At 42.8% G+C, this 27,803-nt stretch overlaps 1 protein-coding gene across 3 annotated transcripts; it reads right to left on the reverse strand.

Moving 5' to 3' along the window:
- Positions 1 to 603: 603 nt before the first annotated feature.
- On the reverse strand, positions 604 to 27,802 carry MAPKAPK5 (MAPK activated protein kinase 5). 3 transcript variants are annotated; one of them, XM_064466029.1, is made up of 14 exons: positions 27,108 to 27,802; positions 22,275 to 22,348; positions 20,906 to 20,981; positions 19,643 to 19,740; positions 18,058 to 18,166; positions 15,355 to 15,444; positions 14,640 to 14,735; positions 13,318 to 13,398; positions 9,378 to 9,565; positions 6,931 to 7,051; positions 6,133 to 6,263; positions 5,383 to 5,498; positions 4,914 to 5,018; positions 604 to 4,143 (listed from the first exon to the last, which is right to left on the reverse strand). In XM_064466029.1, exons 1-14 carry the CDS (start codon positions 27,141 to 27,143, stop codon positions 4,049 to 4,051), a joined length of 1,416 nt encoding a protein of 471 aa, XP_064322099.1. In that variant the 5' UTR covers positions 27,144 to 27,802; the 3' UTR covers positions 604 to 4,048. The 3 variants fall into 3 exon arrangements, with proteins under 3 accessions (XP_064322099.1, XP_064322098.1, XP_064322100.1); XM_064466028.1 differs by having other exon boundaries at positions 5,377 to 5,498; XM_064466030.1 differs by lacking the exons at positions 19,643 to 19,740; positions 22,275 to 22,348; positions 27,108 to 27,802 and having other exon boundaries at positions 5,377 to 5,498; positions 20,906 to 20,983.
- Between the last annotated feature and the right edge of the window lies 1 nt (position 27,803).

Genomic DNA, 27,803 nt, shown 5'->3' on the forward strand with positions numbered 1-27,803 from the left:
GCTCCCTGGCAAAGCGCGCTGCCAGCCTGGATGAAAGCCAACCCGTTTCCCATCTACCGCTATCTCCCAAGTTGCCAGTCCGGCCACAGGTCCCTGCAGCACTCCCCCTTCAGCAAAGCACAGCACCCCGCAAGGATCGTCATCCTAAAGAAACTGGTTATAGCTGGGAAATGTCACTGAACACAGAACAGCTCACCCCTCTCTTCCCTGACTGCCCAAAGTCACAGGTACAAGAAACATCCCACAGCCCTTGCGGGGGTTAACCTGCAGCACTGGGCGTGTAACTGCTGCCACCTAACGGAAAGCGATGTTTTAAAGAGGCAAGTTCAGGTTATGTTGCCGGGCAGAGCACACCATTTTCTAGGGCTTTATCCATCCTATCCTGGCAGTCATTATTTTATCGCAAAGCCTCACGGCACTCCTGTAAAACACAAAGCAAAGCGCTTATTCACGTTTGTGAGGCAGGCGGGACGGAGGACTGAGCATGGCGGCAGGGGTCTGGGGGTGGCCGGAGGAGCACCCTGCTTTGCCCTCCAGGCCACAGCTGTCCTTCCTCCCTTCGTGCTACAGGGACTTGGAAACCAAACAAAAGCAGCCAGTAACTTTTAAGTTTAGTAAAATCATTTATATACACCGATAAGTAATATTTACAATATAATACTGATCCAAAATAAACTAACATATTACAGATAACACTGAAAAGAAGAAATGAAAACATTTTAATACACAGAAGTTAAACATGGCATGAGGACAGACCCAGATTTCCGAAAGAAAAACCTGAAGTAATGACAGCAAAACTTTGACATGTTGCTATTTCCAATCGAAAACTCTTTTGCCTAGTCAAGTTCTTCTAACTTTTTAATATACATATAGCTTAAAATAATCAAGTCATAGGAGAAGTCAGATATACATAAAATTTTGGAAAGGTCAAATGATTTCAGAGATTTTTCTCTTAAATAAAATTCTAAAAAAAAAAAAACCTACAGAGCTTTCCCCTATCCTTTTAGTGTTTGTACAAAGAATGTCATCTTTGATCCCACACGACCCTTCCATCTCAAGATATTTACAATATTCACAGTCTGCTATAAAGGATCAGTAGATTTATTACGAAGTAAAACCTTACATAATCGAGACAAGGTATTTTGCATTTATGTCAATTGAAAAATAAAAAACACGGGAAGGAGAAAGTAAAATACTACTTTAAAATATGTGAATTAATCCTTTTAAAAGTGTATTTATTTTTGAAATCTAAACCATAACTTTTTAAAGAGTAAAATAATCGACTTTTCTCATATAGAAATAAAACCATTTGACCTTGAGTCTTCAAATCGTGCATTGTTAATCTGTCCCTCCCTACCTCTGTTTTAGAACAGGCCATTCTTATTTATCACAGACAATAAAATCTATAGAAAATCCATAAAAAGTAGTTCCTTATTCACAAAAGCCCTTAGAACTTTGACGTCCCTCCAGACACCAAAACATTTCACGGTCAGTCACAGATGTACTGACCTCACTATCTGTAACAGCTTGAAATTATTCTGTCGTGTAAGTTAAGGGACCACAAAGAGAGGAGGGACGGACACCCTGATGCACAGTCAGATCCCATCATCTCTGCTTATTTCGGAGCTGCCTTGGATGCAGCGAGCAGCAGTGGTTCTCGCGCCCCAGGGTGCTCCCCACTGTACTGAACGCACACGGGTACTGCAGAAGCAGGCTGAAGCCATTTCCTACAGACCATTCCACAACAGCGTACGAGCCTTGCTGCTGCCGTCTTTAACACCAGAGCAACCTGCCAGAGGAAAAACAGGTCCCAGGGTGTTACGCTCCCAAGTTGCACACGAGGTGCTTGGATCGTATCAGGCTGTGACATGGCAGTGGTCTCTGCTGGCTGCACTGTGTGTTGGCCACGAGAGTAGCTACGATCTGATCCATTTTTCTGCTAACAAGTTCTGGCTTCCAAGAAACTGCCCAAGTATTTTCCTCCTCAGAGGGGAGAGTTGCAAAGTGCTTTTGTGGGGAATTTATTTTCACTCCCATTCAAATAAAGGTGATTTCCTTGTTTATGTCTCTATTTGCCATACTTAAAAGTTCCAATACAATGAGACTTTTCAGAAAAAACATGTATTTCAAGTTAAAAAGGAAATGATCTGTTTAATCTAGAGATTGTGTGGATGTTGTCACGACCTAGAATTTAGGGAAAGGACAGAAACGCATATAGGGCCTGCAAACTTGCTAATACTACCAAGAAATGACAAATACTCTTGTCTCTTGCTAATTCTCTACAGTTGTCATCGACAGATGTCAGTGCACAAATATTCCATGTAGTGTCAGAGGTACGTTTCTGGCTTACACAAAACTCCCTGTTTCCATCAGAGAAAGTGATGGTTAAGTAAGGACTGTGGTTCTTACTCTGCAATAAATCAGGCATTGGAAAACTATCAACAGGATTAAAAGAAAGCTGACAAGGTGCTGACAAAGAACGGGAAATGAAGCATCTCCTTCATGTAGAAAAACTAAGTCACTGTTTAAAAAATTTTATAGAAAGAGTCAGACACTGGTATGCCATCCAAGCTAAAGGTTGCAAGGAAGTCTGGCATAGAAAAAAGACAAAAAAAGAACAAGGCTGGACTGCTGTAAGAGTAAATTGGGAGATTCATGGCTCAGGTTTGTAAATGTAAACCCAAATTAATGAGCTATGAAATATAACAATAATGTTCAAGAGTCATTACTAATAGCCCTGAATTGGCACTTCAGTCTGCAGACCAAACTCATTCAGCGTCTGCACAGGTTTAGTACCAAAATATCTCTATAAAAAGCCTTCGACCAGTCTCAAAAAGAAAGAAAAGCATCAGAAGGTAGAAAACTAGAAATATGTACAGATTCTTTTCATTTGTTTGTTTAATTAAGATTAAAAAAGCAGCTTTTGGAGCCAATGTTCCAGACTAGTGTAAGAATCTGCCCTGGGCAGCCTCATGGTCCAGGCAGCATAAGGACGTGTCAAGGAGGAGCCCTGCATCTGTTGCTCCCCCAGGAGGAGCTCGAAGGCATCGGAGAGATGGGGAGCTTGGACTCCAGAGGGTGACACAAGAGAAGGATCACCGGTGGATTCACACAGCAGCACTACGACCCTTGCCAGGATGATCTCTTTCAAACAAGAGGACAAGTTTGAAACCAAGAGTTGGATCTTCTAGAAAGAAAAGAATGGAGTACATGGGCGGAACACACACAACTGCTGATCTGGGGCTGGAGCAAATGAACCCCATGCTTATTGTTGTCCTTAGAAGATCCCACCATGAAAATAAAAATAACTTGTACATAAGTAACTAGAACATTCTTCTATTCTGCTGTTGAACAATATGATAAAAAGAGGAGTCTGAATGGCCAATTCAGCCTTAAAAAAGGTCTGAGGAAGATGGGGAACAAGAAAGAAAGAGGGGTACGCATTAAGGTCTGAGGAAGATGGGGAAGAAGAAACAAAAAGAGGGCTACTGATCAGAACTGAAAAATACAGCAAGCATATGGACTCAGGTGCCCTTGGCAAGGCCAAGCATGGCTCTCGGGTCGTCTAGCAAAACAGAAGGCTATTTAGTTGCCTCTACATAAAGACTCAGAATTTAGGTGCAAAGGGTAGCCATGAAGTTTGTGTTTCACAGCACTTGCTTCAAGTACTTACTGAGCAGGGTGTTGAGAAACTGTGGCTGTCTCGTTCACATACATAGTCATTGTAACTGGCTGTATGTATAGCAGATGGAAGGCAGCTTCTGCAACTGGTTATTAAGAAAAAGAATGGTCTTTAACAATATAGTTTGCCCCGTCTGGGGGGACTCATGATTAACAGTACATAAGTGATCATATATACCTCAAGGAACAGAGTTTTAAAAAAATATTACAGTACCAATGATTTTTTTGTATCTACAACTATACAGCATTTTCAAGCAGTATGGAAATTTCATGAAATAATTATGATTTATTAATTTACATAAAAATACTTTTTGCAGTTAAAGAATAAATCTTAAATGGTAAAAAAAATAAGATTAAGAAGCTCCAGCTATTGAGAGTCATGGGAGTTTGTCTGCTCTTCGATAACTTGTTTTACTATTTCTGCCAGTTTTAGTCGATCCACTTTATCTGTGAATCCTCTGCCTGAAAAGAGAAGAATAGGTAGTCAGCTGGTGCTGGGCACAAGGAGGAAAGCAATCACGGCTGGAGTCACACACTGACTGAACACAAAACAGTACTTCACAAAGAAATGCAGGACAACACTTGCAAGGGAAACAACATGAGTTTTGATCTTTAGTTCCACTGGAAAACAATTGGGCACCTAAATACCTAAATTCGAACCAACCAAACAAAAAGCAGAATGAGGAAAGAGGCACGGCCAAGCCCTTGCGAACCTGGCTGCTGCCCCTCGTCCCCTTACATTCATCAGCACCTGCTCCTGCGGGCTGACACCTCTGCCACCTGGTTTGTCAAGGAGCCATCTGAACACTCCCAAGGCAGCTGGCCTAGTTTAATTCTGCTTCCTCTACAAAGTGAGCAGAAGAGATGTTGTGCTGACAGAGCTGAGGGCAGCAGCCTCCAGCAGAAAGACAGTAATAAACAGCTGGAAGGAAACCAGCTCAAAACAGCTAAAGCAGTTTCTGAAGTTATGATCCATCTGTGCTGTTATGTTCCTACATGACTTGGTGCCCTTGAAAACTCTACCCTGAACCTCAAATAGAAATTTTAAAGCAGAACTTTCAGCCTCATTTCTAGAACATCTATACTGGCAGATGGGTTAAAACAGCATCAAAACCTAAATCAGTTTGACACAAATTCAATAAATTTGTTTTTATTTCCATATACGAAGGTCACTGCTTCCCCTCTTTCACCCAGCATTAGCACTACTCTCTGTGGAAGTCAAAGTTCCTCACCATTCCAGCTGAAGCTCTGAAGAGTGTCTCGCAGCAACTTACACTCTCGATTATACTTCCACGCCTCCTGCATCACTTCATTCAGCTTCTCATCTTCATTCTCTCCTATTTAGAAGAACAAAGATAAACAGGAGATTTATCAATTCTGCCTCGCAGCCACATTCAGGCTTCAGTAAACAGTACGTGCAATTATTCCTTCTCGCCTCACGCAAACTAGGAGATCTGTTTTGAAAGCAGATGCTCCTGCTTGAAAGTTATTTTAACAGCTCTGCATGTCACTGTTGACATTAATCTTAGGCATGCACCAATATTACAGTCCACAGGCAAGGCTTTGCTCTTGAGACTGGCTAGGACAACAGGAGTTTTGTTATCCTTCCTCACTACTGACAGACTGATCTTGAGACACAGTAAAATAGTCAGTTTCTTGCATGTTTAGGAATATAACTTTCTTAAAAGTGGCAACCTTTACCAGCCTGTGGTAGAATGCACTGAGCAATCACATCTCTGAGCTTTTCCAGAGCCACGTTGGAATCGTTACTTCCGTTCTCAGGGTCATGGATATAAACGCCATCCTTTGGCTTGGTGCTGCAAAAGAACAAGGAGGAAACAAAGACAATCTGAATGCAACTCAAGACCATTACTCACTGCATAACTGCACTGGTATAAAGCTCTCTTTCACTCTCTGGAAAGCTGGGACAGGGAGCTAGATTTAGCATTAATTATAACAACGTCCTGCATTACAAAACTACTTTAAATACGAAGAATAACACATATTCCTTTAAATTAATTCAAGTAAGGGTATCCTGAAGTGCATTATCATATTTTTCTGATAGGTAACTTGAACAAAGAGAGAGAGATGACCTGACTTTTTCAGTAAATTAATGTCAGGATCAGAAAAAAATTGGAATTTTTCCTCCTAGTTTGCCCTACCATACTCAACACGTAACCCATCTTCTCATAGCAGATCTGTTCTGCTACTGGTGTAATAGCACTATCCAATCTCCTTCCTGCCCTCACTGGCAGATCTTGGAAGACACACCATATTGTGCAAGTATTACTTGCACTCTTCATGCTGAGGTGGGTCGTTGGAGTCATCAACCAAATCAGATATTCAGGAGCATGGTTACAATTGAATGAACCTGTATCATGCTTAAAGTCATTCTCCTGGCAACACGGCTGCCTACGTTTTGATCTTTCAAGAACAGCTTTAGAGAGTTACCCCAGTAATTTCCTCTTGCGCAGGATTGGGTTGTTGACGGAGTGAAGGGGTTTGAGACTGACTTTGAGGTCTTGGATTCTCATGTTCGCAAGCTGTTCTGCATGAGCCTGTTGTATCCCGGCAACCATTGCCTGGAATGAAGAGAGTTGTACTTGATATTTTAATTAGCTTCTTTGTGGATTAAAGAACAATACATGGACAATGTTAGCCACGGACAAAAAACAAACAAGCAAAAAAAAAACCCAAAGAAAAAACCAAAATCCTGTTTATTTCAGAGATGCGTAACAAAAAAATCAGGTTTGCATTATGCAAGGCACGATTAGAACGGCAGTCATTGACTGCGGGACAATATATCCCAAGGTCTGAATAAGACAGAGGGTCATCCCTACTTCTCATGTTAACAAGCTTAAGACTGAAATCCTCCAAGCAGAGTTTAAAGGAAACAAGAAGGGCTATTCATTTGCTGCTAAATAATGAGATCATAGATATAGTCAGATATAAAACACAGAAAAAAGAGAAAAGACCTACAGGAGTCCTCAAACATGCTTACTACCATACTCTGTTCTCTGCTTGTTAGCACATGGCTGCTCTTTACTACCAGTCTTGGAGCATCTTCTCCTTACCCAGATTTCAAATGGAGCCATTTCTATTTTCTCTCAAAGATCTCAGGCTCTCATTAAGGCAGTAGGGGAGCTCTTTGTCTGCAATAACACCATGTGAAAGGAAACACTCAAAGCACCCAAGAGCTACCCGGCTCCTCTATGCAACATTCTTTATAAAATGAAATGTTGTTTAGACCTTGTCCATCATCAGCTGGGCAGAGGGTAGGATGTTATCAAGTGCCTCGGTGGAGTTGAGCCAGGGATGGTCCAGCACACCTTCAATGGTCAGCCGTTCCTCAGGTTTGACCTTCAGCAGCCTGGGTGAGGAATCAATCAGTCCATAAAGAGGTCTCTGTTGATTTACAATGCGCTGCTCTGCCTGGGATCACAGCAATTACCAATCTCTAAGCATTAGAGAGGCCAAAAAAGAAACTCCTCCTAATAACTAATACACTAGGCTGACTCAAAAGCAGTCTGACTTTCTACTAGCTTCACTGACCCTTGTTGCAGTGATATTTTCATGCCATCACAGCTCATTCAGTTATATTCAGCAGCTCAGTGTAAAAGAAAGGCATTGAAGGGCATTTTAATAATACTTGTGTACCAGTGAACTCTATATTCACATCCTCCCAGAAGGGAAATTAGCTTCCAGATGAACTGGAAATGATCCAGACCAACACCCTCTGGAAATGCACATCTAGAGCTCATCCATATAACAGTCTATACTCGTACCAAGGACTCTGGGAATGGTGAAGTAAGGCAAAGCTTCAAAGGTGGAAACCTGTTTGCTGAATTAACTGCTTTCACCATGCAACCTTAGCTTTTCTCCCCCTGCAAAAGCCTCAAGTAATGGACACTTTGGCAGGTTACAGCACCTTAAAATAAGAAGGAGCTTTATTCTGAGATCTCTGAAAACTCCACGGAATTAAACTTTACTATAACAAAACCTTGGAAAGAGATTCTGCAGATAAATTATGTTCTCATGATAATCACAACTGTTTAATAAAAAAAAAGTAAAATTTCACAGAGTGCTGACAAGTTATCCCAGGAGTCTAAATTAGAAACAGAATGACGTGATGAGTTTGTCACACTTTCTTAGACAATACTCTAAATCAGCTTCCTGGCTGCAAAGCAGAATTGTTTAATGTACCAAGAAAGTGGAAACAACTTTTACAAAATGTCAGCAGGACCGCAGGCTAGGTTATAAATTTCACTTGCAAGGCCATGCTGCCGAACAGGTCGTAAGTTCAGCTTTAATACAAGACCCAAGATACATGCATCCTTTTTCTGTATGTTAGGTCTTTGAAAACCTATTATCAAGCACTCCAGCTCATAAAGCTTGAGGTCAGAAATCACCTCGACATGCTTGGAAGGAAGCAGCTGCTTGAATGCAAAATATGACCTCCAGAAGCAAGACTCCATATGAATAGCAGACTACATAAATAAAATGTAAACTTATCTGAAATTTTATTAAGTCTAAATGTATTCCTGCACCATAAACACAGATTCAGACCCATTGGCTGGAAAAGACAATGAGGAGAGGGAGTCCTGATAACATCAGTGAGAGAATTAAGTGAAGTGAACTGAATCCAAGTAACAACATTCTGTGACCTGAGTTTCACGGGCATTTTAAACGACAATGAAACTTATTGACTGTGGAGCTTCTGAGTAAGAAACAAGAGTTGACCTTGGTATAAGCAGAAGTTTCACTGCAACATAATCTGCAGTTTATTTGGTGAAAGGTTGTGAGCTCTCCTGCACTGCTATGAACAGGTCCCGGCACCCTTTCCAAGCAACGTTAAGACCTTGGAGATTTTACAGTATGTCAGAGGAGACAGTGGCAGTTTAAAATTGTTTAACGGATTGATTTTTTTCTATTTATGTTGCTTTTATCCTTCCAGTTCCTCTGGTGCTACAAGCAAAGACATTAAGTCTCTCTCAAATTTTAAAAAGTAAGTGAGGTGAAGACCTTACCAGTACCACATTCTTGCTTTCAAACAGGACCACGGGATCACAGTCTTTGAAACATTTGCAATTGAGATGTGTGTTGCATGAAAAACAGTTTCCATTAGCATTTAGAATAAAATATCGATGCAAAACCTTATCTCATAGCCTGACACCTTGTGACAGATCTTAATCTCCCTTTCCATGCCTCTCTCTTGACTCCTTTTAGACTGTATATTATGTGCACAGGATTTTACGGGACAGACCTACCCGTTCCTATTATGTCGCCTAAGTGCCCCCTGATTTTAACAGGGGTTTAAACACTACCATAGGAGAGATGTGCCTACAGAGCACTTGCAGATGTAGCAGCTGGTTGTCTATATTGTTCTCAAGGAAGGTAGTGTACCCACTCCCCTTAGAGACTAAACGGACAGCGTACTCTAGCAACTTCAGAGGCAGGAAACATCAAAAATTGAACACAACAGTTAGGGAGTTAAAAAAATAAAGAGGGGGAAAGAAAAATATTTACCAGACTTCATTCACGCTGAATATGATAGAAAATTTTTCAGCTGTATGTGCCACAGACAATTCCCCCCGTCTTTGGAAAAATGAGCCCTTTGTGATAACACACTTGGAAGTGATTTTCCAAATTCTTAATATAAGCAGAGAGCAATACAACATTTTCCTCAACTGACTCACTTTCGCACAATGTCTTTCGCCATTTCTGAGATCTGGCTCCACTCTTCCTCTGGAAATTCAAAACTTCCTGTCATGATCTTTTTCCGCATGTCCTTTGGAATTGTCCGACTATGGTGTTTGGAGTAAAACGGAGGGTATCCACACAGCATCACGTAAATAATGACACCCAGGGACCACAAGTCACAGCTCTGAAAGCAAGGAAATGATCACTTTGGGGCGCAATTTGCAGCAAGCAGTGGTGTAGCTATGTTAAACATGCTACATGATTCCCTAAGAAAACAGAAACACAGCTCAGTCTCCTCCTAAAGGTCCATCTGAGGACCTTCATGGATAAATACGGCAAATATGTAAGCACAAGATAACTCCATGCTGCCAAGCTAAACTACTTCCAGTACCCAAAAGTAGCTTGTTTACAGAAAGCGCTCCTGTAACTCTGTGCTATGCAACTGTAAATTGTATGGAAACAGCCAGTGCGTCAGAGGCGTGAGCAAGCTGTGCATTTATTACATCTCGCAGGATACTTGAGTCCTAATCTCTCAACATCAGAACATAAAACAGAATACAGTCATTTTTTAGAATGTGAGACTAAAAAAAGAAACACCATCAAGCAAACGAGCTAGCAGAGATACTAAGAGAGGTCTAATGAAAAAACACGTCCTGAAAGGCACGGAGATGAAGAAGTTTCAGAAAGCCAGGAGCAGTATTTCACAGCTGTTTACACTGCGCTCCCTCCTGTCCTCCCACCCCCAGCCTGGAGCTCCTGCCCCTGCCCTTGCACTAGTGCTACTGCTGATGTGATACAGTTGTTGTTCATCCAGGAGGTGAATCCAGCCAAAAACTTATACCCCATCCAGATCTCTGTGCATTCAGGCAACAGACAGTACTTGGGAAGAAGGAAAGAGTACCATAACAGCCTAGACTTCAAGCTTCTGTTGGACTATATCCTTAAGGATACAGCTCTGTTATCACCTGGTTATGGCATGGTGCAGGCTGCCGCTGGTAGCACTTGCTCTGACCCTGGCCATCCATTCCCAGCATTTCTTTTGTGCCAACGTTAGCATTTGTGCAGCCAATCATTTATTTTTACTGGCTTGGTTTCCAGCCCTATCAGTCCTCCAGGGGAGTCCCAAAGGTTTATGCCAGCACGAGGATCAGCAGGAACACATAGCCAAGGATAAGCAGAAGCCTGAACTCCAGCCAGGTTCAGGTGACTGTGGAAAGACACGCAAGGGCAGATTTGGGGAACTGGGGAGGTTCTGTGATCAGTTTACACAGACAGAAGTCTGCACAGCTGCCAGGTGAAACAACCTCAGCACCACCCTGTCTGCCCGAGGCTGTGTATTCCACCACATACTCTGGGACAGCACCAGCGTTCATCAAGCTGCACTGATGAACTCAGCAAACACAGAATCCCTGACTCCAATAACTGTGACTGGATGAACACCAATCCAGAAAGGGGCTTCCTTCTGGAGGGAATACATCTAGATCAGCTCATACTGATCATTAAATCATACCCTTTTGACTTCTACAAAACATGTGGATGATGATAATGAAAGAAGCTTCAAGGAGTTACCCCACATACGCATGCTTTTCAGCAAGTTGTTTAAGCCAATCTCAGATGGCTCCAGAAGTCTACATTTCTGTTTAGGTACCTAAAGTCTCATCATTTTTCCACTGACCAGAGAAAATTTCTAATGAAATCAGAGGAACTTTAGGTATGTAAGTAGGAAACAGGCATCTAAATTCTTTGTGGATATGGTTCTCAGATTCTATTCCTCAAAAGTCAACCCCCTCCAGCCATGACATACACAGTTATATTTGATCCAATATGCACACAGCTTAATAAAAATACTTAAGGAATCAAAGATATGTTTTTTCCTCCAACTTAAATCTGTGGGATAGAGCTGCTGATCATGAGGGTGGATCAAAGGCATTTCCACTCAGGCTCTGAATTGCTGTGAAAGGACAGTGTACCTGGGACTTCATCACAGTCTATTTTGGGGAAATAGGCGTATGCCAAATGCTGCTTTACCAGTGAGTCACACTTGGCAAGTTAAGGACGAGGCCACTTCTTCCAGCAGTCTCTCCAATTAATGCCACCATGGCTGAAAGCAGTCCAGAATGACCAATTAATTCTTTAAATTAAACATCAAAATAAAATCACTGTATCACATTGTAAATCCCAGAAGATCACAGGGGCCAAACCTTGTCAGTACATGAGTTAACTCTGTTTGATATCTGTTTTCAAGGTTGTTCCATTCTGTACAGAACTATGGCCCATATTTTGCTTCAGGTTCCATAGCCAGGGCTCTTTGGTTCGTTAAAAGAACAAAAACAGTTGTCAAACTGTTACCAACACAAACAGTGTGCAGCCATTTTAGGTGTCTCTGGTACTCCATCTACCCTTTCACAATGAAAGAGAGGGAAGTCCCTTGGAAAAGGCTGTTACTGGAGAATAAATCTGCTTCAACCCACAGAAGTGGAGTTCTTCTGAGACCTTCAAAAGTTATAAAAGACAACTTTCCCTGTGACTGGGGTTCACACGAGAGAGGGCAGAAGAAACTCTGTATTGAAAAAAAAGCTATTGGTACCTGTCTGAGAACACTTTTTTAAAGAAGTGTCTGGCTTCAATCATCAAGCTGTTTCTCCAGGATGGAGAACAGATAATCATAACCCTGAAAAAGGCAGTCATGATTAGAAAACCCATGAGGATGAATTCAGTGAAAGTTATCTCTGCCTGTCTCTGCTTTAGCTCTACAGAAGGCTACTAACATACAACACTATATAACAAACTACCCGCTCCAGCACGTGGTGGGTTAAATAACCATCCTTAAAACTGGAATCAGTGTAGATACTTGGCACTGCAATCAGAAACCAGTTGACTTTAATTAAAAAATGACACTCTGAAAGAAAAACACTCAGTGCGTCAAACACTGCTAAGCTCGCAGGACACAGTGATGGTAATATGGAGGAAAATGTTTTGGAATGACCAAAAAGGAGTACAACCTTTTAGGACACTTTCTGTTGACACTTTACAAGACTCTAGCAGGAGCTGTTATTGCCCACAGCCACTGCTACAGGCAACACAATACACTGTTGGTCATTGTGCAGAAGATCCTCGATACAGACAAGGAACCACCACAGCTGCCTGAACAAGACAGCCTAAACAGTGCTTTTCACATCCAGAAACTCTGGCTGACAGCAGAAAAGAGGTTTTATTCGAACTAGCCTCTTGTGGAGGTGAAAGAACTTCCCATGCAACCATGCTCCAGCAGAATCCTTCTACTCTCTCCAAAACCTTGTTAATATTAGTGCTCCTTAAACAGTGTTTGTATATTTTTTCTTTAATTAAAGGGTCATTAATTAGGCTTGGACCAACCGTGCGTTTCATTGTTTGCTCTATCAGAAGGAACACAGAGCCAGCAGCGTCTTTTTCACGTATCACTTCTAAACTGAGAAAGACAGCTAACTGCACAGATCATTATCTTCTAATTTGCCAGTTCAACTGAACAAAACCTGGTCTGAACCTGATATATTTAAGGGAAGAAATACCACTGTATACCAGGTCACTCCTTTTAGAAAAGCCAAAGGAACCCCACTTTTGAGAAATACAATGCCAAAAATCTTTCTAAATCCTTCCTTACAGCTGAAAACACACGTGTACACAAAACACCAAGCAACTTGACATTTCCCTACTGTTTCCTCTAGAACCTGCTTTTTACTCAGTGTGAGATATTAGGCTAGTTAGATGTATTCCTGTCACAGAGATCAGAAAAACTTTATTGCTCCTGGCCATAAGTGTGGAATTTCAGGGCAACAAAGTTTATTGCCTTCGGTGATAAACTGTGTCTACAGACTACTTCTACAGCAGATACTTTGGGAGGGTGGGTAAGACACTGTGCTTTAAAAATATTGACTTGTGGACTGTTTCATAGCTTACCTTGTTGTAAGTGTAAGGTGTTGGAGAGGTGGGGATAATACCAGATTTTTCTTTCTGATGCCGTCTTTGTGCCTCCAATACCTGTTGCCATGAGAGGGGAAAAAAATGCAAAATACATCTCATCTACAGGCACCACAAACAGCCACGCCTATGCCGAAGATGCCTGATGCTTTTCCATTCGCTAGACTTATTCCAGCTACTGAAGACTCTGCCAAACTCAAACTGTTCTTCCTAAGAAAGACTCGAACTTTCTACATGGGGAAAATTTCAGCTAAAATATTTTGCTGCTTTGGATGAAAACTCCAGTTTTATGTGAATTAAAGCAATTGCTCACACCTGTTCAAAACATCTAACACCTCTATGCTTTGGAACTAGAGCCTGAAGTGTGTTTGGAGGGTAACCCCAGCTCCAGAGATGTCCCTTTTTGCCTCTCCCGTGAACAAATCACATCAAATTTGTCCCTCACTGATCAAATCTGTGTTTCTGGGTTTCAACAAAAATCTCAGTTTAAACAGGCTCAGGAAAACTTTCTACAGGGTTGGTAGCTCGCTTGTTTTATAAACCCCCTCTGTAGTGCAAATGGTCCTTCAACAGCAGGCTCCAGATGAGGAGATACTTTCAGAGCACTTGACTGTGGCTGCATGGTCTGATCTCTGCAATTACCCCTCCTAGTCATTGAAGGCTGCCGACATGCCCAATACTGCAATTAAGTATCTATCTGCAGTTTTCTTTTCATTTTCTTCAGCACTCCAACACAAAGTACAAAAGAGAGGAGGGAAAGCAGCAAAAAACAGCCTGTCTGTAATTATAGATCATGTCTTATTGCATACTGCCAAAGGGGCCAAGCCAAGGTGAACGGGTAACCCTCTGGCACTGCCCTCATTTTGAGCAATTGCCTTTACAGAACCTTTTTGTTTCAGCATAGTCGTTTTTAATATAATCTTGAATGATCCTGAGCTGGAAGAAGCATTGTGAAGCACAGACTTTTCCAAATCAACTGCTTTAATGCAGTTACAGGCCAGCTGTCAAAATCCTGGAGTAGTCTCATGGGTAGGAGTCAAGCCTGGGAGAGTCAGGAGGCATCAGAAATAAGTCAGTGCTAAGAACACAATCTGGGAAACTTGCCTCACAATATCCTGCTGTAATCAATAGATCACTGTGGCACTCCATCTTGAAAGGTGGCTACCATACAATTACTCAAGATTCCTGCACCCAGAAGCCCTTAATAGGACAGGGAAGGCTTTTAAAATTATGTGATTATGGAGGCACAGGCAACAAAAATCATGATTCCCCTTTAGCCTAGAACTTTAATTGTTTGTTACCTGAGGTGCTACGTAATATGGAGTGAACTGTGGTGTCATCAAGTCACCTTGGTCGACTTTGGCAAATCCAAAGTCACACAACTTAACAGGTGCATCCTAAAACAAGGAGAAGAGGCTTCATTACAAAAGCTCATTGTATCAACATTTCTAATACATGTTTCTCACCTCATACTCATCTTACCTCTGCCACATGTACTACTCTTTTGTATTTATATCCTTTCCATTCCACAAAGCAGCTAAAAGGTCATAAACTGGTCTTTGAAACAATCACTTTTATTGTCCTGGGTGCTCTGGGTCAAAAGCAGTCCCCCTCTCAGATCTGGAAAGCACTAAGCACGTTGTAGGGGGGTCACTGCATAAACGGGGTGGTTATGAGCAGGAGAAGAAAGAAACAGGCAAGTGCTTGGATACATCTAAGCACCTATAATGCATGTTAGAACATCCTGATGACACCTAGGGAGGAAATGTGGCAGAGCGGATCTTCTCCTCAGCAAAGCAGGATTCTATGTTGAGGTGGAGAACCTGACCCATATTTAACAGCAACAGCCTGTATCCAAGCAGAGCAGAGTATGGAAAGGCACAAAGCCAGAAAAGGTCATTCCTTTTTGTCACCAAAACATTGCATTAATGTAATTTTACAACTACTCTGAAAATCACCACTGAGCCATTTTACACAATTCAGCAGTAAACAAAGAATACCAAGCCTTCATCTTACCAGAGAGTTATCCTTGAAGAGGAGATTCTCAGGCTTGAGGTCTCTGTGTGCAATGTTTAGTGAGTGGCAATGCTGCAAAGCCAAAGCTATCTGAAAAAGGGCACAATAAATCAACTACAGTTACAGAACTCCTCCTTTAGCCTGGACAGTTATTTCAGCTTTAAAAAGGACATTGCCAATATAGCTTAGACCCCAAACATCTTCACTCCACTTGGGTACAATTCTGAGCTAAGACAAGCCTGGCCATACTACACAATAGTGCAGTAAGGTGACGAATGGGAATGAAACCCACAACGCTGCTCAGCTGGCATTTCACTCAAGGCAAACAGAAAATAAAAGCTAAGTTGTACTGGGCTTCCCAACCATCTTAGTTTTACTAATTTGGGGCATTATTAACATGACAGTGTCCTTTTATATGCTGTGCTAGGCCTACAAGGTCTTGCTTGCACGCTTGCCAGCAATTACATTCTGTTTAACAGTCATCAGCAAGTTCTTGAATCAGTATTTCAGTAAATATTTTATTGCATTTGTTACTGACTTAAGATTCAGCATTCAGGCAGTTTCACACTTTAATTCTTGATGGTATGGGGCCTGCAATTTACTCGTTTCATGGGATATTACACAGAAATGCATTACTTGATTCTTTCAAAGACAGCTACTTACACTGCTGTGGTTTAGAAACCTGTAACCCGGTCATGAAAGCTCTACAGACTCTACATTTCAAAGTGCAATTCATTTAAAGAAAACCAAAGCATAAGTACTTAAACACCATTATTGAAACAGAAATAAGGCAAAGCCACGTGAACCTTATTTACAAGTATTCCTATTGACTTCTGCAGGATTCTACCCAAACACAGTACCTTGGATGAAGCGTTGTGTCCTTAGAAGACTACAAATTACTGTGACGAGAGAACTTCAGTGTTAACTTAGCTCAGAAATAAATATAAACGCATTCCGAGAGAAAATGAGGTAGCTTTGTGACAAGTTTTTAACTATTACTGGGTACAAGTAACTAAGACCCGTAGTTCAAGACAATGATGAACCACTAGATGAAAAAGTAAGACTTTAATATTGCTTTCAAACTTCATTTGTATAAACATTAAGTCAAAGAATTACTTGAGACTTAAATAACCCAAGGGCACACACAGTCAGAATTTAATTCAAAGTCTTGTCTTTTGGTATAGTTTTAAAATATTTTCCCAACATGTTAATCCTGAAGACTGCCTTGCACTGTCAAAATCAAACAGCCCAAATGACATGAAAACAAACTGTCAAGAATAATTCTGTGCTTCCACCTAATTTTTTTGTTGGATGAAACCAAAAAGCACAATTAGCATTTCATTAGAAACAAGTCAAAGCACAAGACAGAAAAGTAAGATGAAATGATCTGGCCCTCCTTTTTCCCTCAGCACCAAGCATTATCTCCCCAGCTCAGGGGGAAGCAAGTAATCAGGATATGGATATATTAATAAACAGTCATGTTAATTTACAGCAAATGCCACAATATCTTGTCTTATATTTTCTTTCCTTAATTCACTGCAGTGACCACTGGTGTGGGAGCAGGACCTTTACTGATTAGTACCTCCAGTATAGCCTCTCACCTACAGTTCGTGTATCTTTTATTTGGAATGCCACTATAACCTCTGCAAGAAGCAAACAATGGCAACTCCAGCCCACGGCTTCATGCCATGGTGCCAATTCCCATGCAGAAGAGCTCAGCCATTTTGACAGCAAGATCCTTTTACCTTGTGGTTCCTTACAGCAACCTACTGGTCCTCTCCTGTGGCTCCCTAGAAAGGCTATCAACATACAGCCATACCATCTTTCCTGCAACCCTCCCATTAATCCAAGCTTTCTGACTGGGCACCACAAATCTTGGAAGCAAAAGGGAACAAGTTCACCCCAGAACTGAGAGGAACCGACACTAGGGATCCCTGCTTCATCATCCTGCCTACTCTACCACGATATAAGCTAGTCACACCAAATGCACTGCTAAGCAACAAACAGCCTGATGGACACCAAAACCTCTAGTAATAAAGAGTGTGGAGGCTATAAAACACGATATTCAAGAGTGAGTTGCAGAGAGAAATGGAGAAGGAAAAATGACATCAGAACAAACAGCACAGAAAACATGCATTATATTGGTACATTCCTCTTGTTATCTTCCATGACAGGCAGGACTTACACAAAACCAAATACAGAACCCAGCTTGAAAACCACCAGCCCAGGACACATGTATGTTATTGTCTGCTACCCTGCCCAAGAGGTGTGAGAAACGCCAAGTCTGTGTCATGGCCAGGAGCGATTCTCAAACTGGAGCTCAGGAGCCACGTGGCACCTGGTGAGAGCCTGTGGACTGTTGGAGGTAACACTTTCAGAACAGCGAGGCACACAGCAGAAAGACTGTGCAAGAAAAGAGCTCTCTTTGGAGAAGTGTTCTGTAGACCAGGTTAGGGAAACCATTGCTAAGGACAGCAGAGACACCAGGGTCCCAACCCAGAAGAACTAGCCCCCACCTTCAAATTCTTTGCTTCTATTAAAACTTTGGCATTGTCAGGTTATAACAAAGCAGGCAATGATCGTTGGATCAGAACTGAGGATTATTTTAGCTTCCCTTTTTCCCACCCCCCCCACCCCAAGAAATTGTTAAGTACTTTAGCCATTATCATTCATGGATTTGCTTATACATGGGTGTTAACTTGCCTGCTTTGTTACTTGGCTTGCTTGCTTCTCAGTAAAGTGCCGGTGCTGGCTGATTCTGTGAAATAGCTCTCCCCCTTCCATCATCTCCATTACAATTAGGAGCCGAGCCCTGTTCAAAAGCATTTCATTTTGTTATATTAAAAATAATCGAAAAAAATAACAGAATTGCTAAGCTAATAATGCATACTTCATATCTACTGACGCAGGCCAAAAGAGAGACATATACTTGCTTTTCCTACAGTAGTTAGAACTATTTTGGTTCCATAATTTTGCCTTTGAGCATATAAACTGCAGGATTTTCTGGCTCCCAGCACAATCTGACTCACTGATTGTCAGCCAGGAATCTATAGTTTGCTCTTCATGTTGGGCTCCCACATCCAGCTGGAACAAACACCACGGACATGTCTACATGGATGCATTCAGACAGATACATGCAAGTTCCACCCACGCTTTCCACCAGCAAGCCAGTCTGGACCTGGAAGCCATTTAGACACATCAATGTACAACTCTGCCCTCAAAGAATAATACAGCAAGTAGAGTCTTGCATTAAACAGGCTAAACAGCTTCCAGGTTGGAGTTGGCTTGGAGCGCAGCGTCACCTGTCTGCACCCATCCTTGCAGACATGCCGATCTGCCTAGGCGCTAAAAATGTTCATGGAAACTTCGAAGCAGAAGGTTAAGGAATTATCTTTAATGCTTTTGAGTCTGGATACTCACTGTACCTCATTGTTTTAATTTACATTTTATTGCCATAATTATGAAGCACAACGAATAGGAAATGCGGAGATCAGGACTGCTAGACCCTCAAGAAACTAACTTCTAGTTCTCCTCACCACACATCAAAATCAGATATATCAGAGACTAAGACAGATCTCAACTCTTTAATTCTCCCAGCTCTGACTTTTTTTTTTCCTCAACTAATATCCAATTAGAAGACAATCTTTTTATCCCAAGCAATATTAACATACGAAAAACAGTAAGTCTGCTTCATGTTTTGCTATGTTCATTTTAAGCAGGACAATGTCTTCAGAGTTTACCAGGCAGAACCTAGAAAAATTCTCTCTTCCAGGTTTGTTTTCTTTTTTAATGAAGACTGGCACTCTTCAGTTTCTCAGTGGCTCACAAGCATCACCATCATGTAAAAGGATCACACTTAGGATTCTAGATAGCAACACAAGTCACAGCTCCAATCCTGCTTTAACAGTGCTTTGAAAGCAGAAGGAGGCTCAAAGGTTACAATTCAATTCAAGCTACTAAAGCAATATCAAAGCAGGACAGAAGCTAGAAGCTAACATACTCTCTCAGACAATGCAGGTATCACAGACTGAATCAATGAAAAACCTAAGAAATGAAGATGTATTCAAAACCAGTAGTGAAGGACGCATTCATTTAAATATGCAAAGGTCTGGGTATTGACAGAGGGCAAGAAAAGCAAGCTTAGTCTGAAGTATAAATATCATATCTGGAACGCCCTATAAATATTCATTTTGGTCACACTGTGATTAAAAAAAAAGCAAACTCCACTATACCTTGGCCTAAACATGGAAAGCAAGCTGTGGGAATGAATCACCCTATGTAATCTTACCTTGGGCTGGATTCATGTGGGAACTGCACACTGTTAGCATAAACTTCAATAATTTGAACAATATTTGGATGTGTTGCACACATCATGTGCAGACGTACCTTGAAGAGAAGGGAAGAAACGTTACTGTACACAGTGGCACATACTTGACCAGTTCTGCTCCTCCCTCTGCCCCAAGACTATGGCACACACGAGCCCGTGCGCTGCCAGCTGTGCTCAGCACAGTCACACCCAATTTAAAATTATCCAAAAAATAGGAAGTGCCTACGACTGCTTATATGGGTGACCAAGAGCCATTACATTACTTGGACTGAGTAGGACAAAAAGATCATACGTTGCCAACCTATTTGTTACAGGCCATGGAATCAAACCCAGCAGAGTTCCAGAAAAAGCCCAATCTTTGATTTCTTTGGGTTTTTAAAATAAGTTTAAGGCTAGAACTAGCTTTAAAGTAGCAATAAATATATGACTGAAACTGAAAATTCATTAATAAAACTTGAAATTCCATAATCTGGCTCCTTTAATGGCCTCAAGGTCTAGCACTAACAACATGTGAGACTTCATCTCCCATTCTGACTGTCTGAAACAGGAACCTAAGGCATTTTCCCCAGTTTAAAGCTACCTGGGCTGCTAAATCATGTCAAGGCTTGATGCACTTTGTAAACAGATTATATTTTCCTGGGAATTTTAAATGAGAGTTTGCTCAGTTTCAAGAAATGGAAATTGCCTAAACCTTGAGGACAATTAACGCTTCTTTCACTTTGTGACAACTTGAACAACTGCCCGTCATTTTCAACAGAGTGACAGCTTGTCAGCTTGGCACGCTCTCACCAGCCACAGTAAGTCACAAACGGTATCAGTGAGCTTATTTAGTTTCTCATACACAGATAAACCCATACCAATTAGAGTGCAACTTGAAGCATTCTTGGCAATTCTCAGAGTAGTGACATCCAAGAGCGAGACGGAAGGAAACACAATCAGTTCTAAACTATTCATGTTACGTTACACGGGACAAAGGGAGAACACTAGCTTTAAAATGCAGCTTTATAAATTACACTTGTACGTATACAGCTAACACCTAGAGCAAACTCAGAAAGACCCTCTGTTTCACCACCTCATCCTACAGGAACTGAGCAGAGCAAGCCTAGAGGTTCAAACCCAAGGAATCTTGCACAGCAAGATCTGCAGAACACATGTGAGCAATTCACCAAAAGGGCAAGACTTTGCGATGTGTCAGAAGACAGACAATATAAACAGGAACTATACCTCATTTCGAGCTTTTGGACGATCAAGAAGAATTTTCAGTGCAAAGCGTTCTTGAGAGGACTTTTTCACGCAGACTCTGGTATTACAGCAATAAAATTATTCAGTCAGCAAGAACGTTAAAGAGACACTTCAAGCAATTGATCTGTAGTTACATGTTCGCTCTCCACATGGGAATTAACAGGAATGCCCGCAATCTGGAATATATAGGGCACCTGTCACCACGTCCCAGCTTGAAAGCCTCAGTTTTCAGCCTTCCAAAACAATCCGATTCGTTACACAGAAACACCTAACACAAAGTTATATTTTCAGCAATGCAGAAAAAGTGCTTTAGAGCAACGGGTAGCTGCAGACAAGCAGAAGGCACTCTAGACATTCAACCTGAAGAGACACTTTTGATGAAAAAATCCAAACCACGCAGTGGCAGCCTGAGTATCTCCAGTGGAGGGTGTACTCTGCAATAAATAAAGTGTTTCTGAATGGAAATCCTTGTTTTAGCAAGGCCACCAACTGTGCCGCACACATTTTTTCTCTCTTTCCCCCATTTAACATTAACAGTTGAACTGCATCAGAAGGAAGGGCCCACGTATTAACAGGCAGCTAGAAGAAAAAAGCACCAAAGGGATATTTTAATACAAATCAGAGGCAATGCAGCAACAGAAAATGAATGAGCAGAAACCAATTGCCTGGACAGGAAGATAAATGGTGGCAAAAAGACAATTGCCCTGTCAAGCGCTCAGAAACAGAGAGGCGCAGACATTTGTTTTCCAGAACTTGTGCAAATTCCCACTCCCAAAAGGGAGAGTTCTTGTTGAAAAGGGAACATATGTTTTGCTTTAGAGAAAGCATCCAGTTCCTGCAGGGGTTAGAAATTCATGATGGGCAAGTCTGGTATGAGATGCAGAGCTTGTGGCACTATCTGCTTTGGCCTCACATGATGATGATGTGAAAAAATAGCTGGTAAAAATAGCTAACGGGCGCAGAGTGCTGATGCCCCAAGCCATGATACCATAGACGGGAGCAGCGACCTTTGCACCGCACTGACACCAGTATCAAAAGGACAAAGGTGTTTGAGCAGAGTTTTCTGCTGCTACCATTTCACAACTGACCCCTGTTCCTGCTTTGCTTTGGGAATACGGCAGTGAGACAGGACAAGGCAGAGAGGCAAGGAAAGTTTTTACTTCAAACATACCCCATAAAAGACAATACCTCGCTTGCATATCAGCTAGGGCCCACGTGGAGTACAGAGACATCTATTTATTTGTAAAGAGGTCTTCCACATATCACATTGCAATTAAAATACATACTCACTTCTCCACAGCTAATGAAACAGGCGGAGATTACATACAAATCCGCAGGTGTATTGTCTTACCTAACAGGACCACTGATCCCAGCTCCCAGCTTCTGAGTCCAGTTAATGTTGTACTCCTCTAAAATGGAGGTTTCCTATTCAAGAAGGAGCAGGGGGAGGGGAAAGAGTAAAATAAATAAATAAATAAATAAATAAATAACTACATCCCTTCTAAAAAACACAGCTCAGCAGACCTGATTTGCAAGATACCTGAGCAGAGAAAGAGCCTGCTTTGGAGTTTTGCTTCACTTAGGAAAATTAAACATAAATACAAATGCTCACATAATAATATATCTCACTTTAAAATTATTTCTGTGCAGCTGAGACTGCTCACCCCGGCATTTGGAAACAGGATTACTGATAACACTAAATGGGATCTTGCGCCTTCAACACAAAAAGCATATCAAGGGCGCTTTTCCCCCGCGACTCTTAAGTCCAGCTTTCTACCTGTAAATAATCAATCACAACTGAATACAAAGGCCCAGTTACAGTATTATGATGTACTGTTTGGTCATTTGGTACAGTAGAATATGATTGTGCTGCTTTCTTGGCATTTTCAAACCGTTGGAATCATTATACTGTAAATTAAATTACTGCATGACTAGTTTTAGCTTGTCTTATAAACACGAGCCTGGTTCATTATAACCCTTTTTGTTATGACACAGCTTGGGTGCTATCATGCTTAAACATGTCACAAGGAGGGATGTAAACGTGGCTTCAGTGCGCAGCATTTTGATTAATGCCGCTGCCATGTGCTGTTACACAGATGGTGATCTAACAACAGAGCAGGGCTGAACAGTGGAAACGTTGTGTGCAAACAAGCCAAAGTAATACATGCCATAAGATTCTGCCTTTGTTCTTTTATGAACATTGCAACCTATGTTCAGAATCATCTTTCGAAAAGCCATGCTTTCTGATAAATTGCAGGAAAAGGTGGTAACAAAAGCTAGTACCAGAGAAGCTTAAGCAAGCAGGTAAAATACTTCCCAAAACACTGAAAATGAACAGAAGAGTCTGCCGCTTGCCACGCAACTCCATTCTGATCAGATTTTCCCCTTCTGTTAACTTCACAGAACCCCACAGAGCCCCACGTTGGAAGGGACCTCAGGGACCATCTAGTCCAACGTCTCTAGGAAGAGCGCAGTCTAGACAAGACGGCCCAGCACCCTGTCCAGCCAAATCTTAAGTGTCCAATGTGGTGGAGTCAACCACTTCCCTGGGGAGATTATTCCAATGATTGACTGTTCTCACTGTGAAAAATTTCCCTCTCATGTCCAGTGCAGCATCTCAGGAACATGCTGCAAACTACGAGAAAACTGAGAACACTAGTGCTCTCAACTAAGGTACTGAAAACGGCAGTCCCTAACCTGGGATCGCTGGCCTCTGCTGCAGCAGTCATGGATTAACACTATTGCCAGGCTGGAGCCACACGGATTGAAAACAAAGCAAGAGAGGAAAGCTGATATTTAAAGCAAGATCTGAAGGGATTAGAGAGTGCAAAAGACAGATATGAAAGGAAAAAAGGCCTTTTAATGCAGTCTGGAGTGGGTATTAGATAAATCATGCATGACTAGCGTAAAAGGAGTAAAGCAAAGAGTTAAAGTTAACTGGAGGTTTTATGAAGGGTTTTAAAAGAAGGTAAGAAAAGCATAGGGGATCATACACAGTTCGTTGTTATTTTCAAGTAGAAGCACAAAGAAAATTTCTGGTCAATTCAACTAACATAAATTTCACTTGTGAGAAGTGTATTAGGGAAAAGCTAATTTAATTTTCCTGATACTCAGATACAGAAAATTGAAGGCATCATAGGTGGAATGAAAACACAATTTTAGAAGAGCATTAATGAGCAGAGAAAGAGTTTCTCTGAACTGGGGAGTACCTCCTCAGCACATGCTTTCAAGATCACACTTAGTGTTTAAGTTCTGAAGAAAGTCAAACCACTGAGCTGGAGAAGCAAATGTCAAAGTACTCTGGAGCAACATCGTGATTAAGTGATAACAATTCTTCATTATTTTTTATAGAGGTTCGAAGTCTGCTGCTCCTGTTCCAAAACCAAAGGGCCTGCCTGCTCCAAAACTTACCTAACCCTTTCAACCACACAGGTCGGTCTAACAAGAGATACTGTCTCCACATACAAGCCCGGTCTTGACTAAACAGTTTCTGCTGCCTCATGCCACTTATGTGATGGCAGAGATTCCAGCTGAAATTCCAGCTGAATACATGGAACAGAGAAGCTGATTAGGAATTGGAAAGTCTGTGATCTATGAATCTAATGAAGTAAGAGTAAGATCTGATAGTTCTCAAGCCCTGATGGACATGTTCAACAACTACAAATAAGTCCATTTTTAATAAAAATTATTTTCCTCTCATATTCTGCATATTCACCATTGTTTTAAAACAAAAAAGCCACGATTTTTTTCTGCATTTTATTTGGATTCCAATCTTCATTCAAAAGCAGCTTTACAACTTATAAGTAAAAATCAATAATCTAGTGATCAAGAAACACTATTCACTATTTCCTAATGATACAAAACACAGCATTTGAGAACTTTGATGTCCATCAACATACAGAATTGCTTACATCTCCTAGTTCAGAAACAGGAGCTCCAAATCTAGCACCAAGAATATGCAGCTGCAAATCAACATCAGTTCATAACATTCGAACAGCATGAAATGTTTAAAACATACAGATATAAAACTGCCCTCTGAAAACATCAAAATCTCTTTCAACTGGTAGCCTACGTGCCTTGCCTCTTCATTTAGATTAGTGTACTGTACAACGCAGGCAGCAGAGGGTACAGTATCCTGTACTTAGCTCCACATCTGGAGAATAAACTGCCTTACAGTAGCACTGCTGCACAGCACTGAACTTGTAGACTGGCTGACAGGTCAGCTGGAACTAATCTGCTGCGGCTGGGAACAGAGGAGGCAAAAGAGTGTTGGAGAGCGCGCTTTCAACAAAAATCTGCAGTGCTGCAATTTCTTACAGTAAAACCTTTTTGCTCTACTGTTAAAGGAACTTTAAACTTCTGATCACTCCTTGCATTAATTTCCAGTGGGCAAAGGGAATAAACTAATTTGAAATTTATTCAATTGAAAAAAGTTTCACACAAACTTTTGAGTTCTCTTCCATAGCACAATTCCCTTTCAGCAAGCTCAGGGTACCTAAAACAACGGTTTGAGCATCCTCCCATGCAGAGTCAGCAGTCTGGGATGCTAACAGGCTGGAAAGGCAGGACTCTGGGATTTCTCCTGCCTTGATCTCTGGCAAGCTGCTTCCAGAGTTAGCCACGCATCAGGACTGCTCGGGGGAAAGCTCAGGCACTTCTCCGTTTCCACTGAATACCAACAGGAAAAGGTTTGATATAAGGTACTTTAATGCATAATCACTACAGTCAATTAAAAGTATACAGACTGCTGCTCGGACAAACTCCACATATGCAACAAGTAAAATGCCAACAACCAGTGTAACTCCACCTCCACTGCTCCAACATGCAGCCTTTCAGCTTCGGCTACTTTGCCCTAAACAGCAATCACTATCTTGAATCACAGACCTTAAACCTGCAGACGCAGGTAAAAACCAATCAAACTTGAACAATAACCACGTATTTGAGGAGCAGAAAAATCAGCATAATATATAAAAGTGCTAAATTATGTTTTCAATTCAGACAATGCCTATAACCCACAAAACTTTTGCCCAGAATCTGTTCCTGGTCAGAACCCCTCTGAACTGAGAGGGGCAGGAGGCAGATACAGGATTGTCCCTACGTTTACACAACCACTTTGGCTGTTTTGTTTTTAACCAAGAGCTCTGATGTAGATCTTTACCTTCACATGAAATACCACAGAAATACTTGAAAAAACTTATTTTTGAAAGCCTCTGGACAGCTGCTTTGCCTGCACTGTGCCAAGACTGATAATGAAGCAGGAACAGACAGCATATAATTTTGATACTTCATCTCATAGTTTAATTACAATCTGGGTTGTCTGAACACAGCGCTTAGACTTCCTTCTACTTTGGGCTTTTTTAGGTCAAAAGGCAACACCCATGTATTTTAAATCAATCCAGATTTCAGCACCACAAGACTGTGTTGCTCCTTTTCTTGGATTGATTTTTTTGCCCCCAATGAACTCATCGAAGACAAATCCCACTGTGGCAGATAGCAAGGCTAAGGAAATGCCAACATACAAGGTCTTTCTACCTATATCCTTAAGGAATTCATTCATCTTATTAAAATACGCATTTATGAAGGCATCCAGAATCTGTGACAGTGACTGCTTTGCACAACGTAAAGAACCTGCAGAGTCTTTAAAACATTGTTTTATTGTCCCTTTATCTCAGAAGGGTTTCCCCAGCTTCTTCAGGAAATCCGCTCAGCCAGGTCACAGAAGGATTCGCCGGGAAGCGCTAAGCTCACACACTGATTCTCGCTGTAAAAAAAGCCGGAATCTGTTCAGCTCCTCTACCGCCACTCAAAACACAAACATCCCACATGCCAGATTTGTTTTCACGACAGCATCCGCACAGGAACTCGGAGATGGACTGAAGGGGCAGCATTGTCCCCGTAGCCAGGGGCTGCCGAGACACAGACAGCCGTTCCCGCCCGCCCCGAGTCACCCCGGTTCTGCTCCCCGCGGCCTCAGCGTCTCCGCACCGACCCCCCGAGGCCAGATCCCGGGGAATCCGCCTGCCTGCAGCTCCTCTTTCCCTGCCCGGTGCCTGGAGCGCTGTGGGCAAGGAGTCCAAGGGGCAGAGCCGCAGCCGTACGGGCAGAGGGGACGGGGGCCCTGCCCGAGGCACCCACCGCCCCTCGCAGGGCAGGGGACGAGTTAGGGCCGCCGCCTCCTGCCTACCTTGATCGTCTTGTCCATCTCCTGATCCTCCGACATCCTCCCACGGGGCCACGGGCGGGCTGGGGCGGGGGGGAGGGAGCCGCCGGCCCGTCCCCAGCGCGGGGCAGCGGGGCTGCAGGGGCCGAGGGCCGGCGAGGCAGCGGGGAGGGAGGGAGACGGCGGCGGGGCTGCGGGCACGGCGGCGGGGCCGGGCCGGGGGCGCTGGGCCGCGTTAGGCAACGGGCAGCCCCGGAGGAGCCTTTGTGCCAGCGCCGCGCCGCCTCATCCCCGGCCGGGCGGGCCGGGGCGGACGGGGGAGAGTGGGGGGCCGGGAGCTGGCGGGGGAGCGCCGCGGGAGAGGGAGGGCGCGGGCGGGCCCGGAGCCGCCGCTCAGCCCGGGAGACGCCGCCGAGGCGCCGCCGCCGGCCGCGCCGCCCCGGAGCCAGGCATTGCCGGCACCTCCGAACCGGACACACCCGCCGGGCGGTGCGTCCCGCCGCGGCGGCCGCGCCCCGCGCCGCGCCCCGCGCGGGAGGCCGGCCCGCGCCCCCCACCTCCTCACCGCTCCCACCGGGGAATTTTAGGAGCTTCCGCCGCGGCGGTGGCGCGGTTTACAGGCGGGCGCCGCCACCCCTAAAAACGCGACGTCTCCATCGAGGCCCACGCGGGGCCTTCGAGTGGCGGGTGCTTTCTAGTGACGTATGATGGGGAGGGCGG

The sequence above is a fragment of the Phalacrocorax carbo genome, chromosome 15 (assembly GCF_963921805.1).
Source record: "Phalacrocorax carbo chromosome 15, bPhaCar2.1, whole genome shotgun sequence".
Taxonomy (NCBI): domain Eukaryota; kingdom Metazoa; phylum Chordata; class Aves; order Suliformes; family Phalacrocoracidae; genus Phalacrocorax; species Phalacrocorax carbo.

Bases quoted from the DNA above. Each gene is read 5' to 3' on its own strand.
- MAPKAPK5 (XM_064466028.1), bottom strand. From the start codon at position 27,143: ATGTCGGAGGATCAGGAGATGGACAAGACGATCAAG. The intron at 14,736-15,354 runs GTAAGATGAAGG...TCCTTGTTTTAG, and splicing joins TCTTCAAGGATAACTCTCTG to GATGCACCTGTTAAGTTGTG. The intron at 9,566-13,317 runs GTAAGCTATGAA...CCTTGCTTTCAG, and splicing joins CACCTTACACTTACAACAAG to AGCTGTGACTTGTGGTCCCT.